The sequence below is a fragment of the Hippopotamus amphibius genome, chromosome 4 (assembly GCF_030028045.1).
Source record: "Hippopotamus amphibius kiboko isolate mHipAmp2 chromosome 4, mHipAmp2.hap2, whole genome shotgun sequence".
NCBI lineage: Eukaryota > Metazoa > Chordata > Mammalia > Artiodactyla > Hippopotamidae > Hippopotamus > Hippopotamus amphibius.
In genome coordinates this window covers 1,728,897-1,751,725 of record NC_080189.1, presented here as the reverse complement: position 1 = coordinate 1,751,725, position 22,829 = coordinate 1,728,897, and the positions used below count along the sequence as shown (strand labels likewise).

General features: G+C 46.2%; 1 protein-coding gene across 3 annotated transcripts in view; it reads left to right on the top strand.

The window, feature by feature from the left end:
• Window positions 1-17,128, top strand: part of RNF32 (ring finger protein 32) — a 31,029-nt gene extending 13,901 nt beyond the window's left edge. For all 3 annotated transcript variants that reach the window (XM_057730824.1, XM_057730825.1, XM_057730826.1), the window contains exons 8-9: window positions 15,604-15,771; window positions 16,350-17,128. In XM_057730824.1, coding sequence (XP_057586807.1) covers window positions 15,604-15,771; window positions 16,350-16,580 — 399 coding nt within the window. In that variant the 3' untranslated portion in view covers window positions 16,581-17,128. The remainder of the gene's footprint in view (window positions 1-15,603; window positions 15,772-16,349) is intronic.
• Window positions 17,129-22,829: the final 5,701 nt, after the last annotated feature.

Sequence of the window (22,829 nt, the reverse complement as noted above, 5' to 3'; positions counted from 1 at the left end):
TGAATTTCACACTACCCAGCATTCTGTAGCTATATCCAGACTCCATGGCTGCACACCAATGACAGTTTGAGGATCATGTCAGTAAATTACTGTAAGCTGTTGGTGAATGATTGTTGAGGAACTGGATTTTCACACAATCTCACACATCCCACAGATCAGTCATGATTTATAAAGAGAATGAGAAGGTTGTACACTGGAAAATTCTGGTAGACATCTTCTCAGCCCAGTGGCCACCACCACTAACAGCTAGACAGAGGGACCCACAGGCCCCTAATGTGCACAGGGAGCACTGGGACAGAACATCGCCTTTGCACTTTCATACCAAAGGTGCTTCACCTGAACCCAGTCCTGAGAACACATGCAACCAGGTAAATCCAAAATGAGGAATATTCTGCAAAACAGCTGACTTCAACTGTAAAATGTCATAAAGAAAACATGAGGAATATTCTAGAACAAAGATGTCTGCAAGATATAACATTTAAGTGTAATGAGAGGTCTTCGATTGGACCCTGGATCAAAACTAAACGTAAAACCAGCGCTCTGATTGGGACATTTGGGGATATGAACATGAACCATATATTACACAGTAGTGATGTGCCTGTGTGTGTTCACTGCACTGTCACTGTCAGGTACAGTGTCCTGGTCCTCAGGAGGCACATGCGGAAGGATTTAGGGGTAAAGTGCTGCAATGTCTGCAACTAGCCCTTAAATAGAGCACACACTCACATACACGTACGTACACCCGAAGAAAGGGTACAAATGCAGTGGTGTGTTAACAGTTACAGTGTAAAGATAAACTTTATATAAAGTGTAGAACTAGGGTGTACAGTTTCTAAATCCCAAGGAGTTGGGCTTGGGTCAGAAATGAGAAGGAAAGGGTATGGTGGGAGGGGAGGAGGAGAGGGTATAAACAAAAGTGGAATTCACTCCTTACACCAGATACATTCTATACGAAACAAAGAGTTAAACATGAAAACTGAAACATTATAATTTTAGAAGAAGGCATTATAAAATAAATTCCTGATCTAGGAGTGGGAAAGATCTCTCTAGTAGGATTCGTGAAACCATAAATACGCACAAACCATAAAGGAACGGATTGGTAACTACTCAAAACTTCAAACTGTATGCACAGGGAGAAAAAACTAGAAGACCAGTGACAAATCAGGAAAACATACTTGCAATTCAAAGGACTAGAAGCAAATTTCCTTAATATGTGACAAGCAGCTGACAGGACTACAAGTATGTGGTTACTATATAGAAAGATGCTAAACCTTACTCATGATTGAAGACAACTAAAATAAAGCAAAAATAAGAACCCATTTCACCTATTAGGTTGGCAGGAATTGAAAGTTTTGATGATGATGATCTAGTGCTGACAAGGAGTGGGAAGCAGGCGTTGTTATGAGCTACTGGCAGGACTAAGAGTGTACGCTCCTGCTGCCTGACAGTTCCCTTTGATCCCTGCTCTAGAACTTCACCGCCGCCCCCCGATATGCTCATAAATGTTTTCTAAGAAACATTTGTATGTTAACTATAGCAATGATTATAAAAGAGGAAGAACCATAAACAGCCCAAGTCGCCACCAAGGAAACATGTGTGTAATGATTTCTTCACAGCAATTACAAAGACCAAAGTAGGTATATACGTGGTGATGTAAAATGATTCCCTACAGGGACGTCCCTGGCAGGCCAGGGGTTAGGGCTTCGAGCTTCCATAAAATCCGGCATGCCACCTGGCTTGGCCAAAAAAGAAAAAGATTTCCTACAAAAGTCAGGAAGAGGAAACAAGAAAGGATAATGAGTAGACAATGTACGATGATAGCACAACAGTAGCTACGACAAGACTGGGATAAATTTCCATATTAAACAACAGACTCTTGAACTACATTGAAAAAATCTGCTAGTAGCTGCTTATGGGAGACACATTTGAACCAAATGAAACAAAAACGTTCTAAATAAAGACATGCTCAAGAATAAATGAGGAAGGGACTTCCCTGGTGGCACAGTGGTTAAGACTCCACCTGCCAATGCAGGGGACACGGGTTTGAGCCCTGGTCTGGGAAGATCCCACATGCCGCAGAGCAGCTAAGTGCGTGCGTCACAACTACTGAGCTTGTACTCTAGAGCCTGTGAGCCACAACTACTTAAGCTCGTGTGCTGCAACTACTGAAACCTGCACAGCTAGAGCCCATGCTCTGCAACAAGAGAAGCCACCACAATGAGAAGCCCATGCACAGCAGTGAAGAGTAGCCCCCACTCACCACAACTAGAGAAAGTCCGCACATAGCAACAAAGACCCAACACAGCCAAAAATAAATAATTAAAAAAAAGAATAAATGAGGAAAATGCACCAAAAAAAAAAAAAAGAAATAAAATAGAACATCATAATAGATGAATTTTAAAGTGTATTTGAGAATGTAGAATTTAACTTATACACTGTTCTGGTGTTCATGACACTGCTCTTCTGTGGTATGTAGCAAAAGCTGTACCTAGAAGACAGTCATGTCAAGCACATTTATTATTGAACAAGACAGGTGAAAAATAATGAACTAACCATCCAAATCTTTAAATGTAGGAAGTAGAAAGTATAAAAATGAAGTAATTTATTAGGAAAAAAGTAAAACTGAAAAACAAAGCTGCTAGTGTTTTGGAAAAGAGAAACTATAAGATAAATAGCTCATCAGAGTTTAAAAAATAAGTACAAGGTAAAGTCTCACCAGGGTTAGAACAAATTAGATAAAGCAGAATGCAAATACACACATGGGAGGCACAATCACACATGTGGAAATTATTTTTAAAGTATAAGACAGGGCTCCCCAACTGCTGAGCGATGGACCGGTGCTGGTCCACGGCCTGCTAGGAATCGGGCCACACAGCAGGAGGTGAGCAGCAGGCGAGTGAGTGAAGCTTCATCTGTATTTACAGCTGTTCCCCATCACCGCATCACTGCCTGAGCTCCACCTCCTGTCAGATCAGCAGTGGCATTAGATTCTCATAGGAGCACGAACACTACTGTAAACTGTGCATCTGAGGGATCTAGGTTGTGTGCTCCGTGTGAGAACCTAATGCCTGAGGATCTGGGGTGCAGCTGAGGTGGTACCATCACCCCCAGATGGGACCATCTACTTGCAAGAAAACAAGCTCCGGGCTCCCACTGATTCTGCATTATGATGAGTTGTATAATTATTTCATTATATATTATGATGTAATAATAATAGGAATAAAGTGCACAGTAAATGTAATGTGCTTGAATCATCCTGAAACCATCCCCCAACCCCACCCGCGTCTGTGGAAAAATTGTCTTCCACAAAACTGGTCCCTAGTGCTAAAAAGGTTGGGAACTGCTGTTAAAAGAGACTATTGTATATGAGTTCATGATGTTAAATCTGAAAATATAATTGAAATTACTTCATATAAAAATAGCAAACATAGAAAGAAATATAAAATATAAAAGTGACTGAGAAAAATTATATTAAAGCATCTCAATCTTTACTGGAAAGATATTAAATTTAACAGCCATTCCTAATAAAGACAGTGAATGGGAACTAAATTAAATTTCCTTGTGACAATAAAGACTATCTATCAGAAACTAAAAACACATTATTTTAGATAGTAAAACCCTAAAGATGCAAAATAGATTACTCACAATCACAACTTTGGCCAATGCTTGCCAATGCAGTAGGACAGGAAAACAAAAATTCAATGTGTGTGTGTATTCTATAATCCATATTTATTACCTATACACATGGATTTAAAATCTATAAAATCATTTGAAAAAGTATTAGAACTAAAATATTAGATGTTCAAATTCAAGATAAATATCTAATAACAATTGTATCCTGTATAGCAACAATAATCAGATATAAAATGCAATGGAAAAGGATCCCATTTTCCATAACTCTTCATTATAGATAATACCTAAAAATAAACTTACAAGAAATACACAAATACTGATAAGGCAAAGTTTTGCTGAGGATGACACTGGCAACATGGCCAAATAAGATGTCCCTCACTTGTATCCCCCCCAGCCAGTAACATACCTTGGCACCCATCCATGTACAAAAGTGCTCTTGTGGGAGCCATGGGATCCAGCCCATATGCCAAGGGACCTGGGAGGAGTCTCACCCACCTGTGCATCAGGTCACAGGCACACACACCATGGTCCTGGCCATGGACCCTGAAGTGGCCCTTGAACCTGCTCCAGGCTGCCCCAGCCTGTCTTGCCTGTAGCCTGGGTGCCAAAAGGAGAGCACTGCCTTAGACAGTCACCCACAAACAAGAAAACCTTTGTGGAAGCCCAGGTTTCCAAAGGCAAAGTTCCAGCACACTGTTGCACACACACAAAAATACAAGTTTGGACACATCGGAGAGGGAAAGAAGTATAGCCTGACTTTACCTGTCTCACCGCCACCCCCACCCAAGGAAGCACAGCTCAGGGCCAAGTGGTTTCTCCCGCAGGGGAAAATGAGGGCATGTGAGTGAGCATCTGGCTTCCCTAGCCGTGTGGGACGCTGCCAAAGAGGCTCATCTTTCTCTCACCCCATGCAAAGTACTGAATCATGAGCCACATGACTGGGGACAGAAGAGACTGGGAAAGCAGTAAATAGGATTCTCAGAGGACATTAAAGGGATGTGGACCTACTGACAGTGTCAAGGACTCCATCAGGAAGCCCACTCAGGAGTTGGGGATGCCCCCCCCCCAGCCACAGATCCCCCTCCCAGCCCCAGCACTCCACATCCCTCTCCCACACCATGTGGCCAGCTCCCTGGGTGCACCCTGATCGTGAGAGCCAGCTTTGGCAGATGGCTAGTGAGCATGTGCAGAAAGCCAACCCAGGTCTGCAGACAGGGAGGCACCACCAACTTGAGCTCCAGTCTCACCTTGGGAAAGCAAAGGAGGCTGTCGGCACCCAGTCTGTTGTGCTGCAGGACTGAGAGAGGACACACACACTTGGAATTCTGCCACAGAAGGAGGAAGGAGCATGGAGCAGGCATATCCACAGACATCTGAGAAACCTCAGAATCCCAGCAGGGCTGGTGGAAGGGATTTCTCTCCTGAAGTCAGTCAGTAACGACTGCAGGAGGTGACTGCTTCCTCAGATGCAAAGATAGCAACACGAGATTTCAGTGAAAACCAAGGAAATATGACGACACCAAAGGATCACATTAATTTTCCAATAACTGACCCCAAAGACACAGAGATCTGTGATTTACGTGATAAAGAATTCAAAATAAATGTTTTGAGAACGCTCGATGAGCTATAAGAAAATATGGAAAAACCAACAAAATCAGGAAAACAATATAGGAACAAAATGAGAAGTTTAACAGAGGGACAGAAAAAATAAAAAAGAACCAAGCAAATTCTGGAGCTGAAGTATTCAATGAATGAAATGAAAAATTCAGTAGCAAGCCATCAACATTAGAATGGATCAGACAGAAGAAAGGGTCTGTGAATTAGAAGACAAAACCTTTGAAATTACTCAGTAAGGGGAGAACAAAGAAAAAGTGAAGAAAGCATATGTGATCTTTGGGATACATCAGAAGAAACAATTTGTAAATTACTAGAGTCCCAGGAGAAGAGAGGGAGAAAGAGGCAGAAAGTAGATGAAAAAATGGCTGAGAACTTCCCTATGGGGGGAAGATTTAGATATCTAAGTTTATGAAGCCCATTGGCCACCAAACAAGCTCAATTTAAAGACATCTCCAAGACACAATATAATAAAACTGTCAAAAATAAAAAAGAGAGAATCTTAAAAGCAGCAAGAGAAAATAAGCTTGTAACTAACTTAACAAGAAAATGTCCATAGGCTATCAGTGGGTTTCTCAGCAGAACCTCATGAGCTAGAAGATGATATATTCAAAGTGCTAAAATGAAAAAACTGCCAACCAAGAATACTCTATCTAGCAAAGATGTCCTTCAGAAATGAAGGCGAGATTAAAGACTTTCCCAAACAAAAGCTGAGGGAGTTCATCACTAGACCTATCTCACAAGAAATGCTGAAAGGAGTTTTTCAAGTTTAAAAGAAAGGACGCTAATTAGTAACATGAAAACATATAACTATATACATCACACTTGTAAAAGAAAGTACATAGCCAAATTCAGAATATTCTAATATTGTAATATTGTGGTGTATTAACCATGTAACTCTCTTACAAAGGTTAAAGGACAAAAGTATTAAAAATAACTATAGCTACAATAATTTGTTAATGAATATACACTATAAAAAAGATGTAAATTGTGACATCAAAAACACAAAAGGGGGGAGTAAAAGGGTAGGGTTTTTGTATGCAATCAAAGTTATCAATGTGAAATAGACTTATATCTATACAATGTTTTATGTAAGCCTCATGGTAACCACAAAGCAGAACTCTACAGTAGATACTCTAAGATAAAGAGACGGGAATGAGAACATACCACTCTGGAAAGTCATCAATACACAAAGGAAGGCAGCACGTAAGGAAGAAAGAAACAAGGCAGCTACAAAACAGCCAGAAGACAACAAGCAGTGTTAGTAAGTCCTTACCCGTCAGTGATTATACTCTTAATGCAAATGAACTGATTTCTCCAACCAAAAGGCATAGAAAGACAGGATAGATAAAAAACAAAACTCAACTTACATGCTGCCTGCAAGAGACTCACTACACCATTCAGGGCACAGATGGGCTCACAGTGAAGGGACAGAAAATGGTGCTCCACGCACGGGGGGCCCACAAGAGAGCAGGGCAGCTATGCTGCTGTCAGCAAAATGGACTTTAAAGCTGTGACAGACAGAGAAGGTCATTGTATAATGATAAGATGGCTCATTCATCAAGAGGATATAATAAAAATTAACTCAAAATGCATTGAAGACTTAAACCTGAAGCCTGAAACCACAAAACTCCTAGAAGAAAGCACAGGGGGAAATCTTGACAGCAGTCTTGGCAATGATTTTTTGGATATAACACCAAAAGCACAAGCAACAAAAGCAAAAATAAATAAATGGACTACATCAAACTTAATAGTTTCTGCACATCACTGGAAACAGTCTACAAAATGAAAAAAGACAACTTACAGGACATCCCTGGTGGTGTAGTGGTTACGAATCTGCTTGCCAATGCAGGGGACACAGGTTCAAGCCCTGGTCCAGGAAGATCCCACATGCCGCAGAGCAACTAAGCCCGTGCACCACAACTACTGAGCCCACGTGCCACAACTACTGAAGCCCACGTGCCTAGAGCCTGTGCTCCACGACAAGAGAAGCCACCACAATGAGAAGCCCATGCACTGCAACAAAGAGTAGCCTCTGCTTACCACAACTAGAGAAGGCCCGTGTGCAGGAATGAAGACCCAACGAAGCCATAGATAGATGATAGATAGATAGATAGATAGATAGATAGATAGATAGATAGATAGATAGATAGATAGATAGATAGATAGATACATAGAAAGAAAGGCAACTTACAGAATGGGAGAAAACATTTGCAAATCATATATCTCATAAGGAGTTTTTATCCAAAATGCATGAAGAACGCATACAACTCAATAGCCAGAAAACCCAAATGTCTGACTTAAAAATGGGCAGAGGAGGTAAATAGGCATTTTTCTGAAGACACGCAAATGGCCAACAGGTACATGAAAAAGGTGTTCAGTATCAGTGAAATACAAATCAACGCCACCATGAGATATCACCTCACACTGTTAGAATGACTGTCATCAACAAGACAAGAAATACCAAGTGCTGGTGAGGATGCAGAGAAAGGGGAGCCCTCACGCACTGTTGGTGGAAATGTAAATCAGTGCAGCCACTATGGAGAACAGTACGGAGATTCCTCAAAAAATTAAAAGTAGGACTACCATACGATCCAGCAGTCTCACTCGTGGGCATCTGTCCATCCAAAGGAGATGAAACCAAGATCTCAAAAGAGATTTCTGCACTTCCATGTTCACGGTGGCAGTATGCACAACAGCCAAGACACAGCAACAACCTAAGTGTCAGTCAACAGATACATGGATAAGAAGATGCAGTACATATACAATGGAATTCAGCCACGAGAAAGAAGGAAATCCCGCCGTTTGCAACAACGTGAATGAAGCTTGAGGACATTATGCTAAATGAAATAAAAATCAGACAGAGAAAGACAAACGTGGTATGATTCCAATCATATGTAAAATCTAAAAAAGTCAAACTTACAGAAACAGAGTATACTGGTGGTGGCCAGGCGCTTGGGGAGATGCCAGTCAGAGGGCAGGTTTCCAGCTATGAGATGCCCTAACGCACAGCATGGCAACTGCAGTTAACAATACTGTATTACAGCCTTGAAAGTTGCCGGGAGAGTAGATCTTAAATGTCCTCACCACAAAAAGGAAATGGTAATTATGTGAGATGACGGAGGTATTACCCAACCCTCCTGTAGTAATCATTTCCCAACATATAAGCACATCAAGTCATCACGGTGGACACCTTAAACTTATACCATGTTGTATGTCAGTTATATCCCAATAAGGTTGTAATGAGGTCGAACAACCTTGTTAAATATCAAAATATATATAAAATTTGGTAACTAAGATTCGTGTGAAATGATAGATGAACCGGTGATGAACCGGTAGAAAGTCACCCGTCTCAGTGCATGGGGATTCTAAGTCTACAGTGAAGGGGACATAGGAGATCAGTGAAGAAAAAGATCGATTGAGAAAATCAATTAATTTAGGCATCATGTGAAGGAGAGAAATAGACATGATTTCATACCTTATCCTCAGAAGAGTTCCACATGGATTAATTATGTAAATACTTTTTAAGTGAATGAATAAAATTAATAGACGACAACATAGACAGCGTACTAGGCACCTGGCTCTGCCCCCACTCTGGGGTTGGGGGCGGAGGGGCAAGGGCTGGTGACCTGGTGTGAGCGGGGAGCTTAAAAGCCCACCTCACCGAGGCTGCTCTGCAGAAAAGCACTGGGAGCACACTGACGGTCAACGAGGCAAAATAACCGTCTTTACTTGAATTTTTAGTAACAGTGGAGCATTGATCTACACATACATTAAAATACATATATTATTTAGGGGGTTCAGCTATTTTCTTGTGCTTTTTAAAAGATGTGATCCTGTGAGTAGAATACGTATGGCACAGTGCGACACTAGAACAGCCTAATAACAAAGAAATGTTGGACATACGAACCGCCCACGCACCCCGAGTTAGTAAAGAAAGAAATCATCATCCAGGGGGCCTTTATGGAAGACTTTTATTCCCTTTCTATGAAAGTCTGTTTCATGTTTTATGATGATAACTAAATAGCGTTTTTCTAATGCTAGAAACGGAATTCTATCATTTTCATTGTGACACAAACGTGTTTCATTAAAAAAAAGTTTGAACTGATCACTTTCCTGTAAATGCCTATAAAAACACTGTAAGCTTGTCAATATATCGAGGCTTTAAAATCTAAAAATCACAGATTAAGGTGTTTAAAATAAAAATACAATCCTTGGTCGTGGACTCTCACTATGTTCATCTTTGCAGTTTTTCACAACCAAACGTGCGTCCTGAAGCCCAGCTTCCGAGGAATCGGGGTCTGCAGATTTCCTAGTAATAGAGCCAGTAAAAGATGATTCCACAGCCCACGTGGACAGTGAGCTCATGGAGGCTGCTGCGGGCGGGAGACCAGCTCTGGGACGGGGTGTTGAGGGACGCCCAGTCTCCCGCACCGGCCTGCCTTTCAGCTCTGCCTTTTGACCCCTGTGTCTTCACCCCCTCACCCTCCTCACAACCTAAATGTGCACAGAGCTTTAGATCAATGAACTGTTAGGGATCCAATGTGTGAATTTAGAAACTGGAACGTTTACGAAGCAAAATGTGCAGAAACTACAGTGTCAGATACGGTAGATTCCCCATTCTCTGTGGAACAACGGTTCCTTAACCTGGGGTCACACGTGCAGCCACCAGCCCCATTTCTAAGCTGTGTCTGCACACTGACCACCGGTGAAAGTTACATTAATGCAAAGGCTCTTATGTTGAGTCTAGAAACTTGAAATTGCAGATTACTAGAAGAAACGGATCGTGTGACACATTCCAGCGTCACAGGTAGATGCACGTCACAGCCACCCCTCCAGTAGTCACTGAAACCCAGACGCTGCCAACAGGCCTCCTCTCTCCCAGCGCCCCCTGCGGTTCTCCATTCCAGAGGTCTCCAGGCTTCTCCAGAGAAATCTAGGGCTCCCACAAAGTCGCTGCCAACTTTCAAAAACGTTCTATTTTGCCAAGTAAGAGTTAAAACCAAGCATCATGTACCACCAGAATCATCTCATAAAAGAAAGACTGGTGTTTTAACACCAGAGAAGTTGGAAATACTTGACTACACACTGAAGGATATTCCTTTACACTGAAACATTTCACTTTAAAAAAAATTCACTCCATTGAATTCACTTTTTTTCTTTTCTGGCAGATGGGTGACAACTTCTTTCTCATACTTGGGAAGCACTGGTGTAGTCACCTTCAGGGAAAAGAAGCCTAATCCATAGAAAAGAAAGGCAGAGAGGGATAATAAGTGATATTTTTAGGCACAATGAATGAGGAAGTGCTTGTTTCCTTTAAAGTTTCACGATCTCACCAAGATGGATATGTTTTTAATACTCTAGATTAGATTAGCTCAGCTCATTCTATTTTTATAAATTAATCTATCTTGTAAAAGAACTGTGGCCTTGCATTTTCACTCTTCTGTTGCAGAGGGGATTAATGAAGTCTTTTCTTACCTTAGTTTTCCTGCATCTACTGGGTCTTAACTAATTACTAGAATACCGAGGTCATCTTTCTACAAATAGTCATGTTTCCGTGCGCTGAGGATTTCTTTTCGCAGATCTGCCTTGCTTTGAAATCTCACTGACACATTCCTAACAAGACTGAAGCAGAGCAAAGTGAAGTGTTGCACTGTAGGTTCTTTTAAACAGATGGCCGTCCCATGGTAAGGACTGAGCGGGTCACATGTTGCGTTTTGCACCCACAAGTACGTGTCAGAAGTAACCTTGAGTCAGCAGCGCCTTTGTGGTGGAGGGCGCGGGGCTGCCGGGATGATGCAGGAGGCCTGATGCACTCCTGCGTCGTCTGGTGAACTCAGATCAAAGCCGCCTGGAGAGGTCACTAGAGCCGCTTTGCTCATACCTGTCACCAGTGTGTACAGAAAGCCCAAGTGTTGCCCAGAATGCAGTGGTTGGTCCTTGAGTGCCTTTGATCCTTATCTAGAAATTCTGCTAGCATCTGTCATATAATTGAGGTATGGCCTTTTATTGCTGCAATTAAAACTTTTCAAATGCATTATATTATCTCCACCCAAGCTAAAAGTCCCGACCATTGTTTAAAAAGTGAGGTTAGGGATTTGTCAGAGGCCGTGGTTGACTCTAGGGGCTGCCGCTCCCACACCCTCCCGCAGGGGGTTTCTCTTACTTTTTTTCATTTACATCTCACCAAACAGCATAATGGTCTTCAAGTTTGTTTAGTCCTTTGACTTCCTTTATCACATAGAGATGGCAAACATTCTGTTGCTAACTTGAAGTGGCTCCAAGCAGCAAGACGGGGAGGATATTAAACCAGTAAAAGCTTATCAACGGATTCATTGATATGCTGTAAATTCCAGGCTTTTCACTTTGCTTTTGAGGGCGGCCGTAAGTCAACACATTAGTAAGCAATTGCTGACATCAAGATGGATGCGGAGAGGGGCCTCCTGGGCGCACAGAGTTCACCTGGGCCCTTTTGTTAGTATATTTTCTTTACTGTTTAGCCGGGATGTACTTGTAAATGACCAGTAATTCCTTTACATATCAATAACCTGAATTCATAATTACTGAATTTGTCAAATACCTGAAATGTGAGACTTAAAAATATAAGATATTCATTTTTTTAATGGAAAATTTTATGTTTTGTCTGTTTCTGTAGAATTAATATTAACCACTAGTTTGAAAACTAGAACTCGATTGTCTTTGTGTGTATGTGCAGTTCTTGCCTTTTCAATCACTAAAGGCCTCTGACCCATGTGACAGTGCGGGAGTGACTGGGAGAAGAAGGATGCTAATCTCATAGGAATTTGACATTTAAGAACTGTTTAAGAACAGCTGCAGTGAGGGCATTGCTCTGACCTGGCCACATTAGGTAGTCAGTAAACATATGCTGATTTAACTTTTTAAATTAAAAAGTTGCTAACTTTCCAGTACTTGAAGCACAAGAATAAAGACAGTGACATGAGTTCACTTTTAGAAATTTGCCATGAATATATATTGAAGGATTTTTGGTATGTTTATTAAGAAGCTAATGTCAGTGCTATAATTATAAGCCAAACACTGATGCTCTATTGAGTCCTGACACTGGAAGTTTCTTCAGAATCATTCCGTGCAGACACTGCTTTTTTTTAGCCCCACACAGGACACTGTACTGCACTCCTTTAGAGTACGTACACTGGGGCATATCTGCGTCTTCATTTCTAACCTATTGCACACTTGAAGTTGACATTTTTTATTGAATGCCAAGGGCCTCGCCTGGATGGATCTAAGGAACACGGAGATAAGAAAGACACACATGAAGAAGGTATGAGCACCCAGCCGGTGACAAGTGTCAAGTGAAGGGGCCACAAGTGCTCTCTGGCGTCCAGCCCAGGCGTGGGGGACCCACCCTCTGCAGAGGCCACAGGGACGGAAGAGCATGACGGTCATTCACAGCTGAGCGAGGCAGTCTCGCCAGACCGGAAGATCCCTTAAGGGAAAGTAGTGCGAGGAGAGGCTGGGGCTAAGTCCTCGGCCTCCAGAGGCTCGAGGAGGGGAGCTGGCATCAGGGGTCCAGTGCGAGGTGGGGACGGCAGTGTCCCCAGAAGGCAGGAAGGGTGAGGGGGCAGCTGGGGGCACCTGGCCCATGCCTTCCCACCCCTCCCGCCCCTGCACCTCGCTGTCAGACCCTCCCTTCCGCACCCTCTTCTGGCCCCACCCCACCTTCCTGCTGGGTTGGGCGCCCTGCTGCTAAAGGAACAAACTGCACACATGAGGTGCCCCGTAGGCTAGGCTACTTGAAATGGGAAAGTCCTCCACGTCCACGGAGGATGTGTTCTGCGCCTCACACCTAAATGACTGCAAGGTTTGATGGGCTGAGTTCCTTTCATCCTGCCCCGTTCCATGAAGCAGCTGCAGTCTCTCAACCAGGACACTGCTAATTGCTGAAACAAAGAACCCCCTAATTTCAACGACTGAAAATAGAAGCTTCGGTCTCCTGAGTCACAGCGTGCCACTCTGTGGGACACAGATACTGTCCCCGCCATCCTTTTGCTCTACCATCCCCTGGGCCTCAGCTGTGTGTCCAGCCCAGAGACCCCATTCTCATTGGAAAAGCTGTGTCACGTGGCCCCACCTAGCACAGGGGGATGGGGATATGGTTTCCGGATGGGATGCCAACCTCTGCAGACCGCTCTGTGCTGTGGAAGGACAAGAGGACAGCCAGCAGGTGACAGCCACCACTGCCACAACCCTTTAAACAACAGGTCATCCCCTGCCCTTTCCACGAGTCTTCAAATGTTCAACAAAGGAGCTGTCGCCATGGCCCTGGGGTTGCTGCCTGTGTGTGCCCAGACGTGATGGTCGCTCCTTGCCAGGGTGTGTCTTCCTGAGCTGCCAGGCCGCGTGGTCGGTGCAGGGAGCCATAAGCCACCTGTGCCATCCAGTCCAAACGAAGATGAGCTGCCCGTGCACCACGTGCTCAGGTTTCAGAGCCTTCCAGGAAGGAAAGAATATAAAGATCTCAATAGTTTATTCAGCTGATACATTTTGAAATGATAATAGCTTGGAAATGTTGGGTTAAATAAAATATATTATTAAATTTAATTCCAGCTATTTTGAAACTTTCCGTAAGCTTGTTTTCTACATCTGTAACTCTGTTTTGTAGATAAATTCATACTGAGTGAAGTAAGGCAGAGAAAGACAAATATCATACGATATTGCTTATAGGTGGAATCTAAAAAAGGGGGGAGGGGTTGGTTTACAAATGAACTTGCCAAGTCTTTTCTTATAAGATTCCCTCAACAGCGAATGTCATTTACCCAAGGTCACTCAGCTAGTAACTGAGAGTCTGGACTTGAACCCACAGTGATAGTCCAGGTCTTTACAACGTAACTAAAATCCAGGAAACTCTTCTTCCTTCCCAGCCCATCTAAGTAGACTGACTTCTGGAATCTAGAAGCCCCTGGGAATCACAATATCACTCACCTATCTAGTCATCCCTGCTAATGCGTATGTTCCTGAAAAATCATGTAGGATTTACAGGAAAATGGGCAAACCATCTAAAACCTGCACAACAGTAACCAAAACACTAACAAAAACCTTACAAAGTTTAAGACATTATATTTCTAATAAACCAATAACAGGACTTCATCTTTTTTTAAAAAAGGAGTGATGGCATCTTGATGGAAGGGCACATATGGAAGGGTTAGAGATTCCTAATGTGGGAGATTACTGTTCACAGAGATCAGAGAGAATCACATAGTAAATGTTTCCAAAGTAGAGCACAAGGCCCAACTGAGCCTGGAGTAGGGAGACTGGAGGATCCCACATTGTGCTACTTCCCAGTGCGCAACTGTTACCGCTTAGTGGCGCCCAAAGGCACACACTGGGGGAGATCACCCGTGAGTCCATGTGCCTCCCGCGTGATCCAGGCATGTTGCATTTTACAAGTCACATGTGAGCAAATCACACTGCAAATGTGTGGACTCATCCTGGCAATTCTGGTGTGCAGCCATCAGGAGGCGACCATGTGCCGTGGCACAGCCAACCAACCGACAGTTCCAGTTACCGCGTTTGTCCTGAGGTCACTGTGCTTTTCTAAGTCTTCTCGTATCAAAATATAGACCTTTATAGAAAGGGTCGAGCTCAGGGGAACATCAGAGACTGTACTGAAGGCTAATACTTCTAAAGCAAAGCAGAAGTCTGAGGTGAAATGGAATCTGCTGCCTCCGTATTTATGCTGGCAGTGAAAACAGGATTTCAAGGCACGTCCTGAAGGCGTGTTCTGCAGCAAGGTGTGTCCCGTGGCGGTGTCCATACATCCATGACCTCAGCTTATTTTGTAAGGTCCTTAGGCAAGGGGTGGGGTTCGAAATTATGATTTTAGAGCTTGGTGAGAAATGCGGAATGAACAACCAGTTTGAAAGAAACAATCTTTCTCTTGGATTTCCTTTTTACATGTTCGCACTAAAGTGATTCTTTATGATCTGCAGCCACAGGGGAAGAGGCTGTGGAGCAGGGGGAGGGGAAGCAGCTCTCCTGGGGTCCCTGTGAAGAGGAGGCAGCACAGAGCAAGCCCGTGACTCATGGTGCAAAATCCTAATCCCGTCTCCTCCCCGCTTCTCGCAGTGTATTCCCTGCCAACATGCACGGCTGCCCACTGGGTGTCCCTCGTCAGTACGATCCCTGCACAGATTCTCTGGGCTCGGAGCGATTGAGTCGATGGCCGTGACTCTGTTTCCCCAAGAAGGACTCGTCCAGGGCAGAGCCCCGAGGAACGTTAGCAGGGAGGGTGGCCAGGACTCGGGAAGGTGCTTCCCTTCCCCCGCACCCAGGGCTGCTCACGGCGCGCGAGTAAGTGTGCCCGCCGTGTGCCCTCAGTTCACAGAGCTGAGCCACCGCCTGCTGTGCTCCTACCACACGGACCTAGACGAGCTCTTCTCGGAGATCGACCGCTGCCTGGCCGCCAACCGCAGGGTCCTGCAGCAGCTGGAGGGCGCGTGCGGCCGCGCGCTCAGCGAGGAGGACTGGGGCCGCATCCGCACGCAGGTGGGCGCGGCCGGGGGGGCTGCAGAGCCGCGGGGGGCCGCCCGGGGGTGGTGCCCGGGCCCTGCGCGTCCTGCCCCGGCGGTGCGGGCCCCGCGGGCCCCGGGGCCGCCCTCCCCCGCCCGGGGGTGGTGCCCGGGCCCTCGCGCGGGAAGGTCTGCGCGGATGCCGGCGTGTGCGCGGGGCGGGCGCCGGGGGCACAGGCCCGCCCGGGTGCGCCCGCCCGCCCGCAGGCCCCGACCCCGGCGGCGGGGCACAGCCGCGAGCACGGGCACACGCGCACAGCGGCTCAGCAGCGGCAGGCGGCGGGGGCTTTGACGGTCGCTCTCCATTGCTGAATTACAGGGAACTCGCTGGTATTCATGTTCAGCATTTTATCAAGTGTTTATGTTTCAGCATGGGTTATGACAGCGGAGTCCGCGCAGAACTGTGTTCTCCTAACACAGAATGAAACGTCCTCATTTTCCTTGGGCCCACGCCTGGCGGTTGGTGGCACACAGCTCTCCCTCAGGTTTCCCGAGCGTCCGCTGTGAGGGAGCTGCCAGCTGCGTGAGCGGCCCCCGTGCCCCCCTGTGTTGCAGGCCCTGCACCGGGAGGCCCCCGAGTGCCCCATCTGCCTCACCGCGCTCTCCGTCGGCGGCCAGGCTCGCCCGGGCCCCGCGTCGCGGGAGACGGTCCTCCTGTCCTGCTCGCACGTGTTTCACCACACCTGTCTCCTTGCTCTGGAGGAGTTCTCCTTGGGGGACAGCTCCCCGCTCCACGCGTGTCCTCTCTGCCGCTCTTGCTATCAAAAGAAAATTCTTGAATGTTGAGTTCACCGTCAGGAAAACAATTACATAATTCGGGGGGAAAGCTTTACCTTAATTTTGGTAGCTGTACTTAGGAAAGCTAACGATATGTTAAAAGCTGACAACCCATCCAATTTTAGTCTTTAGGAAAACTTCAGATTCATGGGTTTACTCAGTTGAAGTAAGTGAGGAATGGATTAAAAACTTCCGTCTCAGAGGGTCTGTGACGTGCTGACTTGCTCTGCTTCTAGTCGGCCAGCTGGGATTGCGCCTAACAGTAAAAGGACTCCCTTCTCGCACGGTCGTGTGACTCACTGGCCCGTTTCCACAGCGGTTCTGCTTGGCGAGGTGGTAATACGCTTGCAGGCCTGGCCCCGTGCCTGGCTGCTGTTTCCCTACAGCTTGTGTCCCCACTGGTTACCTAAACACCCTGTAAAGGAAGTGTCTACAGGTCCTCTGTTCCTCATCCTTGTTTTGTAGTAATTGCTTTATTTCTATGGGATACATTACTGTTGTACTTCAGCACTTTGAATATGTAAACCCAAGATATAAAAATAAAATATTCAGTGGTTTCAACATCAGAAAATAGTAAAGCATGTATTAATGACTTAAAGCCACATATACTGTTTGGGCTTATACATGAGGAAATCCATGAAATCTTCCCGGGAGCCTGGTCCCTTACGCGAACAAAGCACAGTTGTGATGGCGAGGTGCCCCAGCTGTGGGACAGGTAAGGCCCACATCTCAGGGGCGGACAAAGCGGCCTGTTCTTCTGAACTTTCCAGCTCTTCAGCAGCGGGTGAGGGGCTGAAGGGCTGCTCTAAGTGACCCCTGGCTCGTGGCCCTACGTGTCCTCTGCCTGGAGTCCCTGGGAACGCGTCCCCCTGTGCTGAGGAAGAGCAGGCAGAGACGTTTGCGGGCACACGGGGGCACCCAGCACCGCAGCCACAGCTAACCGCAGGCAGGGAGGCGGGAGGCCGGGCCTGGGAGGGAAAAGACAGACCGGTCGCCAAGGCCGGGAGCACGCCTGCCGAGGGTGCGGAACAGCCCCAGTGTCGCGCGGCAAGAAATACTAACGGTATGTTCCTGTTTATGCCTTACCCCCATCCTTTTAAAACACTCATCTGGTATGTTTTATTTATGTATAGCCATACACACTTATGTTATTGAAAATAGTAAATCTGCATGTATTGGCTGTGCTCACCTTTCAGTGGTGGAGTCTCCGTTACAGAATCTGGAGACTAACTTGGCGAATGATTTAAACAGTGAGTGAGCTCGTCTGCAGTGAGCCAGCAGAGGGAGGCTGGAGCCCAGACAGCCCGTGAGGCAGGGCACAGCCACGTGAGGAAGGCCTGGCCGGTCCGATTCCAGGCCCCAAACCCAGGGATGCCCAGGTCACTCAGTGATGGAAAGAGGCCACTATGAGCCGTGTGTGACTGTGTCCCTGCACTCCTGTCCCTGGGCACGATGACTGGGTGTGGCTGCCCCTGCCCCCGGCAGTCCTGCCTGCGTCCGGAACCCGCTTCTCCAGCTCTCCCAGTGAATCTGTGAGCTGTCACAAATCTCTTCCTGTGTAAGTGGGCGGAGTCCATCTCTGCTCTTTGCAACCAAGCACTCTACTGACGGCCTGAGTTAACTGTAGGCAACGGGTACGTGGGGAAAGTCAGCGGGGATGGAAACCTAGGACGGTCGTCACTGGCGAAGACGGCAGTGAAAACCCCGTGTGTTTGGCGATGTCTCACGCAGCCTGAGTGGCTGGCAAGTGAGGCGGTTTCCCTACTGAAAAGTCTCCTGGGACGACATGCCCACCAGAGGCTCGGGGGGCCGACTTACAGCCACAGGCCAGTGAAAAAGCACGTTGGTGGAGCAGCTGCTGCTTCTCTGCACGGGTTGAAGATGACAGCACATTCTCAGGTCAAGCCACGAACACCACCAGACTGTACGCTTACATCACAGCCTCTTTGGGTCCTTGTCCAAGAAAGAGTTGGGGCCCTGAGAAGCATGAGTTTGGTGGAGGACTCACTTGGGGGAGGAAAATTCTGTGATGCCATTTAAATCCATGTATAAGCCATACATTTCCGGAGTTACTTACAAATATCATTTTTATCTTTCCAGGTGGTTGGGTATTTAGTTTATAATCATTTTATTTAGTAAATCCCAGTCTCGTTTCATTTTATCAGGGAATATGATTTTATCAGTCCCACTGCTGTAAAAAATGCGTCTGACCAGAAGCGTTTATTTCTTATTTGTTGGATGAGGCCTGCCTCTGCAGTGGGCTCAGCTGGGCTTGGCTGCAAACTATGACTTAGATCCAGACTATTCCCTGAGCTTGGTGAATCTGGTTTCTGGCCCCTGCAACAAAAGAGCTCTGATGAGCACAAGACAGCACAAACTAAGGTGGAACCAGAGACGAGAAAGAAACGAGGATTCCCTGGCGGTCCGGCGGTTAAGACGCTGCACTGCAGGGGGCGAGGGCTCCATCCCTGGTCGGGAATTAGGATCCCGCGTGCCGCATGGCACAGCCAAGAAAGAAAAGAAAAGGAAAGAAAGAAACAAAAGCAGGCGAGAAGGAGGCTGAGCTCCCTGTGATGCCCGCCCTGCACACCTGAGCCGGCAGTGGCCCCATCAGGAGAACCGTGTGCTATGAGATTCTCCACCTCCACCACTTAAAGCACGTTCAGGGAGAAAAGGGCTACTCTTGCTCTTTTTGAGAAAAGTGCGTCCTCTCTCCCGTGTTTTGAATTGGTAACTGGGGCAGCTGTGGAGTACGGCTCGGGTCTCCTTTCAAGAGCAGCGGCCGTGGGGAGCTGGCTGGCGGCCGTCCTCCCGCCGCCGCCCTTCCACGTCAGACTCAGAGTTCAGGCCCGGGCCTCGCGCTCCCCAGGCTGCCCCTGAGCACCCGGGGTCCAGACCCCTCACACGCCAGGCCTCCCACCCCACAGACCACCACTCCTTATGCTCAGCTCAGACGTGGCTTCTCCCACAAGGCTGCTGTACAACCTGATAAGCAAATGGTGTTCACTTTGGTGCTCCAAGATGCAGTGGTGAGTTTCATGGGACAGATCTCGTAAAGCATTCCTCATGTGGGCTGATGCCCTCACACCAGGGTCAACGTGTATTGATATACCTAGTGGGCAACAGGGTGTGCACAGGTAACTTCCTCCCGGGGGAGCTGAGAGCCTACAGAGGACACGTGAAGACGAGGCCACCTGAGTGCTCTGCAGTGAGCACTAACAGCACCAGTGCCTACTTAAGAAAGTAACACGGGGATCTCCCCCCTTATTCTAGTGGCAGCAGACCCAGACGCCTTCTGCGGCCAAGCAAGTAGCAGATTGGCATGAAAGCAGTTGGCTACTGATGAGGACCCATGATCCTGAAACAGGGAACTTAACGCTGCCAGATTATCTAATTTTTAAAGAGAATATCTCTCATGAAAAAGACACTGAGTCTTTGGACTCTGACAACAATATGGTATTGGCATAAAAGCAGACAAATAGGTCAGTGGAACAGAATAGAGAGCCCAGAAATAACCCCACGCATATATGAGCAATTAATTTACATCAGAGGAGCCAAGAATATACAATGAAGGAAGGACAGTCTCTTTAATAAACGGTGTTGGGAAAACTGGACAGCTACATGCAAAAGAGTGACGCTGGACCCCTGTCTTAAACTACACACAAAAATTAACTCAAAATGGACCTGAACATAAGACCTGAAACCATAAAACTTCTAGGAGAATATACAGGTGGTAAGCTCCTTGACATAAATCTTAGCAACTATTTTTTGGATTTGACACCAAAAGCAACACAAAAGCAACACACAAAAAAAAAAAAAAAACTTAAAATAAGCAAGCTTCTGCAAAGCAAAGAATCAACAAAATGAAAATGAAAAGGTGGGAGAAAATGTTTGCAAATCATATATGTGTTAAGAGGTTAATATCCAAAATTATATAAAGAACTCATACAACTCAAAAGCATAAAAAAACAAATAATCAGATTAGAAAACAGACAGAAGATCTGAATAGACACCTTTCCCAGTAAGACATACAGAAAGACAATCAGATTAGAAAACAGAAGATCTGAATAGACACCTTGCCCAGTAAGACATACAGATGGCCAATGGCTACATGAAGAGGTGCTCAACATCACTCATCAACAGGAAGATGCAGATCAGAACCACTGTGAGATACTACCTCACCGCTGTTAGAATGACTGCTATCAGAAAGACAAGAAATAAGTGCTGGAGAGGGTGTGGAGGAAAGGGAACCCTCCCACACTGTTGGTGGGAATGTACATTGGTGCAGCCACTATGGAGAAGAGCATGCAGGATCCTCAAAAAATTAAAAATAGACCTGCCAAATGATTTCACAATTCCACTTCTGGGAATCTATCCAAAGGCAATGAAACCAGGATCTCCAAGACATATCTGCAGCCCCGTATTCACTGCAGCGTTATTTACAGTAACCAAGCCATGAAGACATTAGTGGACGAACACATAAAGAACATGTGGTCTGTAAAATGTTATTCCTCTATAAAAAGGGAATTCTGCCATTTGTGACCACATGGATGGAACTTAAAGCCCTCATGCTAAGTGACATAAGTAAGAGAAAGACAAATACCATATGATCTCACTTGTACACGGAATCTAAAAAATGAAAAACCAAACTCATGGATACAGAGGACAAATTGGTGGTGGCCAGTGAAGGGTGGGGGGTGAGCAAAGCGGGGCAAGGGGTCAAAAGGTACAAACTCACAGTTATAAACTAAGCCGTGGGACCATGGTGTGCCACGTGGGGACTGCACTGCAGCCTCAGATGCTTGCTTCATGCTTTCTGCAGGGAGTGTGGATACACACCTAACTTACAGTTCTTATGGCCGTGTTAGGGGATAGAGTTTTCTATAAGCCCCAATAACCAGCTGCAATATTACATCCATGAGCCCAGGCCACAACCTGTCTCTGCCCAGAGAGTGAAAGGCCTAAGAAGATCCAAGATTACACTTTGACAGATCTTCCATTAGTTTTGTTGAAAAATAGCAAGGTTCTCAGCCCTACTTACGGAAACTCACACCCTACAGTCTGTCAAGGAAGGAGTGCACTGTCTTCTGTGAATTGACGACCATCTCTGCTGGGGGGGGCCTCGCTGAACCGCATTTCCAGGGCTGCAGTGGGCAAGCAGGCACCGCAGACACCCTTACTGAGGCCACATGCCTCTTTCTGCTCCTCTCCATCTTGGAGGCACCTTGCAGATGAGGTAAAACTATTAGTTACATGTTTCTGAAACAGGTAGAATTATTTCATGGCAAAATTCTGTTACATGATATCTGTGAAATGTTGAAATAATCTAGATGTACAAAAAAGTTGTAGCAAGAGAATCCCGTGCAGCCTTCACCCAGCTTCCCGCATGCTGACACACCGCAGGAAAATGGTCTCCACCGGAAGCGAACATTTACACAATAGTGTTAACTAACCTACAGATCTGGTCAATTGCCTCTGGCACGTTTTGTGAACAAGAGTTTTCTTTGCCGACAAGAACGCTAATGTCTAAAAAGAATGCATCTTCCAAATTATAAGCCAAGTGTATGTCACGGTGTCACCGTACGTGGAAGCTTCCAGACGGAGGAGGCAGAGGAGAATGAGTCCTGGACAGGAGCTCCACAAAATGAAGAGGACGCCTAAGGAGCCATAATTCAAAACACAAGGCTAGTGTTTGGAGAACATTCTTCAAAACAGCATGAGATATACTAATTAGAGTTCCAGGTTATGAAATTTAGAAGTAAACTTGATTTTTCTGAACCTTTAATTTACAGAAAAGGCACTAAAATCACACGCATTGCTTACTCCGCTATCCTGCCACAACCGCCTGCAGTCATCTGGGGAAACAATAAAGCTGACCAAGCATGGGCTGGAACTGCATTCAGGTGCTCGCGTTAGACCGGGCTGCAGGAGGAGCTGCCACCTCCCAGGGAGCCCCAGGGGGCGGGCGGGCAGGCTGTGCACCCATGCTCTCGTGACTGGCCATCCTCAGGCTACATTCATGCACAGAAGTGGCTCAGAGTCCCCGTCACAACACTCTGTCACATCCACGGTGCCTGTCCGGGCGGACGCGCTTCTTGAGTTCACCTTCCTGGGGGTCCCACACGACAATCTCCCTGCTCACCCGAGCCACATGGCCACAGCTGCCTGCCCGCAGCGGGCTGGGCACACTGCCGCCTTGCAGGAAACCGGACTTGTGCAGCTCAGCATGAAGGACTGCAGTTGTGTGGCAAGTGACAG